This window comes from Eriocheir sinensis, unplaced genomic scaffold, assembly GCF_024679095.1.
Source record: "Eriocheir sinensis breed Jianghai 21 unplaced genomic scaffold, ASM2467909v1 Scaffold23, whole genome shotgun sequence".
Lineage (NCBI taxonomy): Eukaryota > Metazoa > Arthropoda > Malacostraca > Decapoda > Varunidae > Eriocheir > Eriocheir sinensis.
Genome location: NW_026111532.1, coordinates 571,541 through 581,322, shown reverse-complemented (window position 1 = coordinate 581,322; position 9,782 = coordinate 571,541). Strand labels below are relative to the sequence as shown.

General features: G+C 39.4%; 1 protein-coding gene across 1 annotated transcript; it reads right to left on the bottom strand.

Annotated features, from left to right (window-relative positions):
• Positions 1-4,631: 4,631 nt before the first annotated feature.
• Positions 4,632-9,603, bottom strand: LOC126990999 (V-type proton ATPase subunit F-like). The gene is made up of 5 exons (XM_050849678.1): positions 9,448-9,603; positions 7,294-7,375; positions 7,039-7,121; positions 6,183-6,308; positions 4,632-5,688 (listed from the first exon to the last, which is right to left on the bottom strand). Exons 1-5 carry the CDS (start codon positions 9,496-9,498, stop codon positions 5,659-5,661), a joined length of 372 nt encoding a protein of 123 aa, XP_050705635.1. The 5' UTR covers positions 9,499-9,603; the 3' UTR covers positions 4,632-5,658.
• Positions 9,604-9,782: the final 179 nt, after the last annotated feature.

The window sequence follows — 9,782 nt, the reverse complement described above, 5'->3', positions numbered from 1 at the left end:
TGAGTAACAGTGTACCAAAAGAACTGTGTGCAAAATTACGTGCAAAGTATAGCATTATTTTATCACAGCAAGTGTGTTTTGTATCCGCACTATGCCGGAGGTCATGTCGGATTGCTCGTGTGTCAAAATTCCCATTGTGTTTGTGTCTGTTGGCTTCCTCGTCCCCTCGGAGTGATGGTTGGGCTCCTCCCCCTCACACAGCCACTGGTTTTCCTCTTGTCGAAGTAAGGGGCAGCCTTCGCTCTGATAGGATTATAGTATCCCTTAATTTGCTTAAGTCCGCTCAGTTCTCTTAATTTAGGGATGTTACCTCTGTTTGTCATTGCACGATGTATGTACACTCGATGTATGAAGACTAGTCCCCACGTGTGTAAGCGAAGGTAAAGCAGCAAAGTACCAGCTAAACATGGCTTGCAAAGGAGAGGGAAAGTAAGTTGTCAATGTTTAGCTAAATTTTGTTGCCTTTCTTTCCCACTCTGGTAGGTCCTTGCAGCATAACTCAGCTTGTATTTCTCTAGAGGAAAACATAAGTCATATTTAAGGAACTTCCGAGGCAGATATACTTTTACTAGCATAGAAATGTATGTTTTTAACTCATATAACCAAGGCTGGAGGAGGACTTGCTTGGTAATTGCCTGAGTTAGGTTTTATTTAACTTTCCTGGTTTTATGCCACGAGATTTTAGTTGTAAAAGAATGAGCAAGTTGCCTTTTGTTTGTTTGTTTATACGCTTTGTGATTAAAAGAACATTCTCAGGAACAAAGATGGATAGATATGGAGATACATGGAGAGGAGGCAAGACAGTTTCCTACCATAAGAGCAAAAAAAAAGAAAAAAAAAGAAACTGTGTAAATGTTATATTTGTACTTATTTTGTGTGTCTAGGATATGTACCCGTTGATATCTCCATCATTAGTCAAACTTAATTAACAACCTAACCATGTATAATGATGCGCTAACCAACACATTAGCCCCAGAACAAGCTGCCTGTATGGGGTTCTGATGCATTCCATATTGTTCCTTATGGTTTGGTACATATAGCCCTTTAGTATTGAGTTGTGCTCCATAACATCCTATTTGTTCTTTATTCCTCCTTGTTTCCATGCACTCTGGTGGTCATTGTGGTGTGTGTGTCGTCAGTGTTGGTGTAGCTCATTCATCCTTGGTCAAGATGGGTAGGTAGGTAGGGCGATAATTCCAGTTTATCCACTCAGAATTCATCTTGAGAATTTGTGTAACTTTCTTTTTTTATTATTAAAGTTTATTTGAAATTATCTTCATTTTATCTTGCTTCCCCCCAAACATTTTTCTTTTTTAGCACACAAGTCACCAAGTGGGAAGGAAGGATGGATGGGATTTTTTTCCTTTCTTTTTGGTTATGGTGTTTGTCCTTTGGTTGTCATGAAAGTTTTGCTTCTCCTTGGTTCAAGTGTTGTTTTTCCAAGGTGAAATGATGATGATGATGATGATCACTGATGAAACAACATAAGATTTTGAAGTGAGGTGCAGCAGTGAGGATGACGGCATAGTGAAATGGGAACACTTCACTTCAGTCGTAAATTGCAGGCATCAGTAAATAAATGCCATCGTGTGGGATCTAATTCCTCTCATCACTTACAAATTGATTTAGTTCAGTAATGAAAGAAACTCTTGAATGGAAAGAAGGTTCAGTCAAGATCTTTAACATGTGTGGGAATTCTCTGCCAGAAAATCAGTGAGCCAGCTGGAATACTCTAGCCAAGTTTATCCTCATCAAAGTGTCTCCAGAATGGGAAGATGTCCCAGGAATGCTGGATACCTCATCACCTAAACATTCTCAATTTGATCAGAGTCCAGTAGTTTCATGTTAAGTGGTGTGGTTTACACTTGCCTTCACACACCACTTTTAATTCCAGGGTAATAAAAGATGTGTTCTTTTTACTGTACAGTGAGTCAGTCGTCACTACAATGAGTGTCTAAATTTTCAGAACTGTCACTTTGGAGCTTAGTGGAGCAAGGCAGTGAATGGGCTCATATTAACTATGTGTGGTAATTTCTTTTATCTGGTGTGTCGTATTGCACCTAAAAAACTATGTGCACTCAAATCACTGATGAAACAATAGTCCTGCATGTACATGTGTTCAATAAAGGATGAATGGTTCAGCTGTCATATTTCCGTGTGCTAGTAACAGTGTACATGTAGTGGGGTTCACGCACGGCCCTCTGAGAGTGTGTGGTTTTCAGCCTAGCTCCTTTTCTGCAGCTGATGGTATGTACAAATTTCCAAGGTTTCTGTGAATATATTGAAGATTTGGAGTTATTGAATTTGTTGATCGTGAAGAGAAATAGTTATGAGAGCTTTGATTCTCTATAATTTTCTTTTCAAATAATGGAAATGAACAAGATCAGAAGCAGAAGATGAGTGGCTTTTAAAACATATGAGTGTTGATGGCAATGGTGCTGCTGTGTCAGTCACTGAAAGACTCAAGGCATCCTCATGTGAGTGTGTGCTTCTGGTGACACAACATTGTTCAGATGGCACACTGAGCAGTGAGTTATTTGTTTTAGCCAAGATACTGGTTTACGTTGAAATATGTTATAATTTATTGGAAAGGAACAATACTGCATTCTTTTCTTTACATGAACTGTAAGCTACACTTTTGGATGTTTTTAGATGGCACCACATTATTTGACAATAGTAATGTCTTACAAGATATCACATGGAGACAATTTTTTTTTGTCTTGGTGTGTGACCTGAAGTGGTTGTGTCAGCGCTGATGCTCTCCTGTGGTGGTGCCTTGATGAACTCATTCCTGCTGTCCTTGGCAGGTGACCAGAGTACTCCAGTTAGTGTTAGTGTTAGTTAGTGTCTAGATGTATTTATTTATGTATGTCTACTATCACCTGACTAGTTATCACATCCTGCTAGAATGTTAGAGCAATACCACCCCTGAACTTTGTGTTAAGGAAAAAAAAAAGATAAATTGTCCAGCCCTGAATTTTACTGTAAAATAAGTTTAGCAAAAATGTAATAAGTTTACTTAATCAGTGATATCATTGCAAGATTCTACACATCATAGCAGACATGTTTTTTGTAGCTTTTGTAGTTAAATTTGGTTACCTTTGACATTTATTGCATTAAATTACACAAACCTAATAGTATTTCCCTTAATTTGCAGTTGGGTAACTATGCTTTAATGCTTTGGTAACTTATGCAAACTTCTTCAACTTTGGGAGGAAGTGTTATTATGAATGAAAAGTCTTTTTAGTTGCAGACTTCTTTGACTAGATCCATCCAAGTTTTTGGGGTTCTGTCCTGTCACAGTTTGTCTTGTCACTGATCAGAGTCCAAAGCTTCCATACACAAGCAGCTAACAACTACGTATTTGATGCTCGTTTTGCTTCATACACGTTGTTGCTTTTAGTTTAATGTTTTATCAATGAGAGGATGCAGCACCATGTTTGTGTGTGTACTCATACAGTAAAACATTCCAAGGCCATGATTAATCTCATGACGTGCCCCAAGGATAAGTTAGCTGTAAGTCACAATGCTTCGATGTACCGTCAACACCAAATAAGTTGCACTACGTGGACGTGAGTGGATTCCTGAGGCAAATATCATAATTATGCAATCTAGATTCACAGCAACGGATAACTCGCCACACATTGGAATGCTTTGTAGACTCCAGTGATGTTCTGTTCCCTTTCCATTGGTTGCCTGTGACCCTTGGATGGTATGATGCGCAGTCTTAGTGCAGAGCCTGAGTATAATGTAACATAATGTACATTTGTGTGACCTTCATGTTTGTATAAATCATTTGTTATTGGACATAAAGGCAATTCATGTAAGAGCCTTTGATTTAATCATTTATTTGTGTGACAATTATTTCAGCAACCTTTGTAAGCCACATCAAAGGTAATTGCAGAGTCTATTGCATATGAAATCCTGGAGATGTGACTCATTTTCAAGATAGGTTTTTTATGGATTTCTCAGAATTTTACCCTTGCAAGAATTGAAAAATGGCTGTGCATGTTAGAATGGTTTGGGACTTCTATAAAAGCTTATGCCATGTTGTTCAATCAATTTTATTTCTGAATTTTAGTTTGTGATTTTCCTGCCAATTCATATATCTTGAGTGCTTCAGTAAGGTTTACAATTTTTTCACATCATTTCAGAGCCTCCCACTTGTCTTGCCTCCATTAATGTGTACCAGACATAAATGGATGTGATCTACACTTAAGGTAAGATACTTTTAATGCAGTGCAGACACAAACTAGTTTCAACTTCCCCTTGTCTGGATTTAAGCTGAAGCCGTGGCTGAGGTAGAGCCGAGTGCTTGGATGTATGCGAACACTAGCTGGCAGGGTGGTAAAGAGACACTTTGTTAGCAAGGTTCATATTCCACCACCACAACTCTTAACCTGCTAATCGTGTGGTGATTCACGAGTGGTATGGGGCCCCACAGCCAGCACTTTGAAACCTGATTATTTGACCCTTCTTTAACCCTGGGTTCAGCATGCTCACTCTCCCTCCCAGTTACTGCCACTCATCAGCAGTCCCTGCAGAACTGTCTGCAGCCTCTGTGCCGCCCTAATAGTTTTGTTTGTCACCTGACCCCTCCATTATCAATCAGTCAGTGTAAGGAGTGAAAATTCATAATTTTTACCATATATTATTTTACAATACTTAACAATAACCCATGTCTAACACCTATAGACAGTAATTTTGTACAGTGATTTTCCATGGAAAGAAGACAAACAAGCAGTATTTATACAGCATGCACAACCCCTGAAACAAACAAGACACCAACTGCATTTACATGTTAAATTACAACATGGGTGAGAATGAGTACTCAGGGAGAGCCACAAGTATCCACCAGCTGTCCCAGGTATAATGGAGTTAAGAGAGTAATATCAACAAACATGTGGTTAGAAAAAAAGCTATGGAAGTCACTAAGAGGATGTGATCTCTTTGTTTGAAGTACACCATTGTTTTACCCCCAAAAGTTAACAGTTAAAAGTTTCAGCAAACATTTTCTCAGCCAAAATCCATCTTATGAGCTCTTAGTCCACACCTTTTTGAGATGCAAGATTTATTTGTGTACAAAGGTGTTGCTAAAACAATATGTAGAAGTGTGTGAAGGTGTTGCTAAAAGGGTGGAAGGAGTTGGCCTGTTTTCCCTAAGAAAAAATAACAAAATCATGAGCAGATCTACATTATCTACAGGTTACTTTGTGCACGGATGCTTGACGGAACACATCAGCTTAAAAAATTGCAGACACAAATTAAATCTCTCAACAATAACATTTATATAAAAATCTGCATTGCATAAATATATTACACAGTGACATTTTTCATTATCAATGTTCACTAAAAATCATATACTGTACCACAATAAAAAAAAAAAAAAAAAAAACAATGGCATTAGGAGTTTGTTCATGAGTGGATTGACCAAACCTTGATTCCCCATGGGTTAAAAAATGACTTTTCGGAAGAAGATACACATTGACGGACATTAAACAGTTGACAATTGCTAGTCTTTAAAACGCCCTCACAACTACACACACTCGACAGACATGATGGAATGCTGCTCTGGGAAGGGGGCGAGGGAGGGAGGGAGGAGGGCAACCACATAACCCCCTCCGTCCCTCCCTCTCTTGAGACTCAGCCCATGGCACCTTAACGCATGTCGTCGGCACTGTACAGACCCTGGGAAAAAAAGAAAAAAAAAAAAATCATTAGAAGTAGAATCATATTTATGTACTCTAATTCTTATCATGTGCTTCAAATGATACTATCAGCACTGAGGGTGAACGCCATCATCCTGAGTATACATAATAGTAATAACAGTAGTTTAGATTTCACCCTGAGGCATATAGTAGATAAAAAATAGACCAAAATTAAATAGAGATGGAAGGGGGGCAGATATACAGTGATGCACCCAATCAGTACATCATCAACATTACTTTATACTTCTTTCTATCCTTATACTTGCAAACTGGACTCAGAACAAATAGATCAAAGTAACGTCTGATATCTTTACCTTTTCAAATACGAAACTACAAAATAATGTCTCGTTATGTTATCAAGTGGTAGACATTAATCACTTTTACAGTTACGAAAAAGCAGCAACACTAGAAAGGGGCGCTAGGATAGGGTGGGACAAGCATTCTGACTCCCCCACACGACACACGCTAACTCACCTTGGCCCGACGCAGCACTGAGTCCTTGGTGGGGTCGTAAGGGTGGTCTTTGGAGGGGATCTCGAGCACAGCGGGGAGGGGGTTGTCGTTGTCGCTGTCGATCACATGACGGATCTGCTCGGCAATCTGTGGAAGGGAAAAATAAGAGAGTCGGAATTTCTGTGCAGGTTAAAATTAAGGGAGTCAGAATTCCTGTGGAGGTGAAAATTAACATTCGGAATTCCTGTGGAGGTGAAAATTAACAGTCGTAATTCCTGTGGAGATGAAAATTTATGGATTCGTAATTTCTAAGATCACTAAAACAGCAGCATTTCTTTATATGGTCTTGGCGAGCTGAGGTACTGAGGGGTCTAATGCTCATATTCTTAAACATTCTGGCACATAAGCACACACATTTGAGAAGTCTTTCGGAAAAGTTGTTGTGGGTATCTCAGTGGGCAGTTTCATGAGCCTAATGAGAGTTTAACCCGGTAGCAGCAGGGATAATGTTTCTTAATGGTCCCTCTAAGCGAGAAAAATGAGAAAAAATCACCCCTCACACAAACCATTTCATAATATATATCAAAGCATTTGTGATCAGATCATGTATCGCCTATTTTTGGGGGTTAATATCATGGCACAAATTTGGCCCATCGCTGCCACACGGTAAAGCCACAAACTTGGCCCGTCACTGCTACCGGGTTAACAAGGCTTCTGTACTATGAACTCGGAAAACACTCACCGACTAGTTGCCTTTGTGGCCTTGGGAAATACTAGTCATGAGCTGAAAGTGTCTGAGAAAACAGGTCTGAGCCATAACCAGGTCACGTCAACAACAAGCCATGGGAGGGAAAGCTAAGAAGACTGTGACACTTACATTCTGGTTGATGAGGATGATGTCAATGTCATCTCTCTTCATGAACTTCTTGAAACTGTCTTCGATTTCTTGGACGCTGGTGTCTGGAAGGAATGATGTTGGGACATTAGGACTAACATTACAAAGGAAAAAAATTAAGACTAACATAGCATAGTAAAAAAAAATTAGGACTTAACATCTCAAAGAAAAAAAAATATATACATTATAAATATTTCATCATGAGATCAATTAAATATAACTTGTTTGGAGACTCACTTTTGTCAACCACAAGGAAATTTGGTTCCCTCTTCTTGTTGACCTCACCGATGCCTCCGAGGAGGAACCCAACGCATGTGTCCTGGGAAGGAAATAGAAAAAGTTATATAAATACGATTAACCCTTCCACTGCAATTGGCACGGATTTGGCTTTCACTGGTAGCCTGGTAACATATAGTCCTCTGTGGTGGATAGTGGAGTGTTTCCCATGTGGTATTGGTATGCTGGATTTCCCCTCCCAAGGTGCAGGACTTTACATTTTTCTTCACTGAACTGTACCAGCCACTTCTTGTTCCATTCCTGTAGCTTGTTGATGTCTTCTTGTAGGAAATGCGTAGTCAAGGGGTTAATAGTACTTCTCCGCAGTTTGTTCCCATTCTCAAAACTCTGATGCCATTTTTCTTTATTTCTTATTATGGTCTGGGTGTATATCTTGAGTACAGTGAACACTGACACTGGGAGATGTCAGAATGTAATATATTTTTCCCTTTTGAATTTTACAGATGTTACTGGGGAATGATTCAATCTGTATTCGCATTTTTAATCTGACATGCAAGGTCAGGCAAAGTAACTCATAGATGATGTAGATCTGCTTGCGAGTTTTGTTTTTGCCGAGATATATTTGATCAGCAGTTACCCAGACATGGGGTAATTGTAATCTGTAATTGTAATTGATTACAGTTTTTCAAGTAATTGTAATTGTAATCGATTCCCCTCTTATTTTTTTAAGTAATCATAATCGAATACATGAAAAATGTAATCGTAATCGTGCTTACTTTTGCGATTACATTAGCAAAGTTTTAGTTAATAGTTTCTCGTACAGCAAGTATGTACTCTAAATATCTGTGGTAATTCAACCAATTAAATATTTATGGTACATAAATGTGTATAAAATTTGCAAGTTCACCTTTCAGTCCTTTCTGTTATCATGATTGTACTCATGATTAATACATCATGTAATCGTAATCGATTACACCTAATTTTATTGTAATCGTAATCGTGAAAATATGAAGTAATTGTAATCAATTACATAACATAAGTAATCGCCCCATGTCTGCTGTTACCATGCAGTCGTGGCCTTGGACATGCACTCAGAAAGATCTAGATGGTGTGTGCATGTGTATGTGTGTGTATACATGTAGTGCTTACAAGGTTTATATACATGGTCTGTATCTGTATGTATGAGGTGACTGGGCACTATTCTCACCTAATTGCATATTTTAACAAGGTGGAGTCAAATTAAGGTCATGTGTTCATAGGTAATATATAATTCTTTTTTACAATTACCAAAAAAGTATTGAGCATGGGTTTTGACACAGTTTAATTTGGCAAAGTGTTGCATTCAATCGTATATTCATGCATGTATTTACCTAGTTGTTTACCTAGTTGTGAAACACAGGAAAAGAGCCGTACTAGGCTCATGCTGTCCCGTCTCCATAACGCTTATTATCCAGTTTGGCTTTGAATGTGTGTGTGTGTGTGTATTTACCTAATTATAGTAAACACACATACACACACACACACACACACATAATTGTAGAATGAAATATATATACTTTGCCAAATTGTATCATATGTGAAATCTATTGTGTGTGTGTGTGTGTGTGTGTATTTACCTAATTACAGCAAACACACACACACACACACACACACACACACACACAAATAAATGTAGAATAAAATATATATACTTCACCAAATTGTATCAAATGTGAAATCTATGCTGTGTGTGTGTGTGTTTGTGAGCAGGGAGGCCTGACTGAGGCAGGGGGGTGAGGGGGGGCAGGGGTGGCGGGGACAGGGGGAGGGCCACAAAAACCCGTGCAAGGGAGCTGATGGCCTTGTGGTCGGGGCCATGAAGGGTGTTGGCGGGGCCCTTACTTCCTGGATCTGGGCCCCTGAGCTTCCCTAACCATGGAGCACCTCAGGAAAGAACTACATTAACGTAGTGAGATGCTTAACTTAATATAAACCCACAAAACACGAGAGGAGAGGAGATAAAAGGAGGAGGAGGAGCAGAATCATCTCTAACATCACATGACGCCCAGCATTGCTCCTCTCTAACCCATATTTCAAGGACTCTAAGCTGATATATTACCCTCAGACTCTTCAATACACGTCTAGTACTGGTTATAAGGGTCAATGTATCCTTACCTCATCGCCAATCACGGCAATAAGCTTCGCCTGAGCTGCGGCCACGGACATCCTGGAGGCAAGGTTTCGTCTGCTGTGTTTGGGGAATCATATGACAGCTGACGTCACGCCCTACGGTACGATACGCCCATCGATGGCTGCGGTACGGTGCCATCTGTACTGAGACCACCGTTGCCAGATTATCGTACTCAGAGCCTCGTATTTACCGGTTTCTGAGCCATAGCTATTGCCAAAACACACCAATAATTAAACATTTTAACGATAAGTATGTATGAAGGCAGTTATTGATGTCGAGGAGGCAGATTTTGGGTCGGAAATTGGCAAACAGGAGGCTG

Excerpts from the sequence above, each read along its gene's own strand:
- LOC126990999 (XM_050849678.1), bottom strand. The coding sequence starts at position 9,498 with ATGTCCGTGGCCGCAGCTCAGGCGAAGCTTATTGCCGTGATTGGCGAT. Across the intron at positions 6,309-7,038 it reads TCATCCTCATCAACCAGAAT|ATTGCCGAGCAGATCCGTCA; the intron begins GTAAGTGTCACA and ends TCCCTTCCACAG. Across the intron at positions 5,689-6,182 it reads CAGTGCTGCGTCGGGCCAAG|GGTCTGTACAGTGCCGACGA; the intron begins GTGAGTTAGCGT and ends TTTTTTTCCCAG.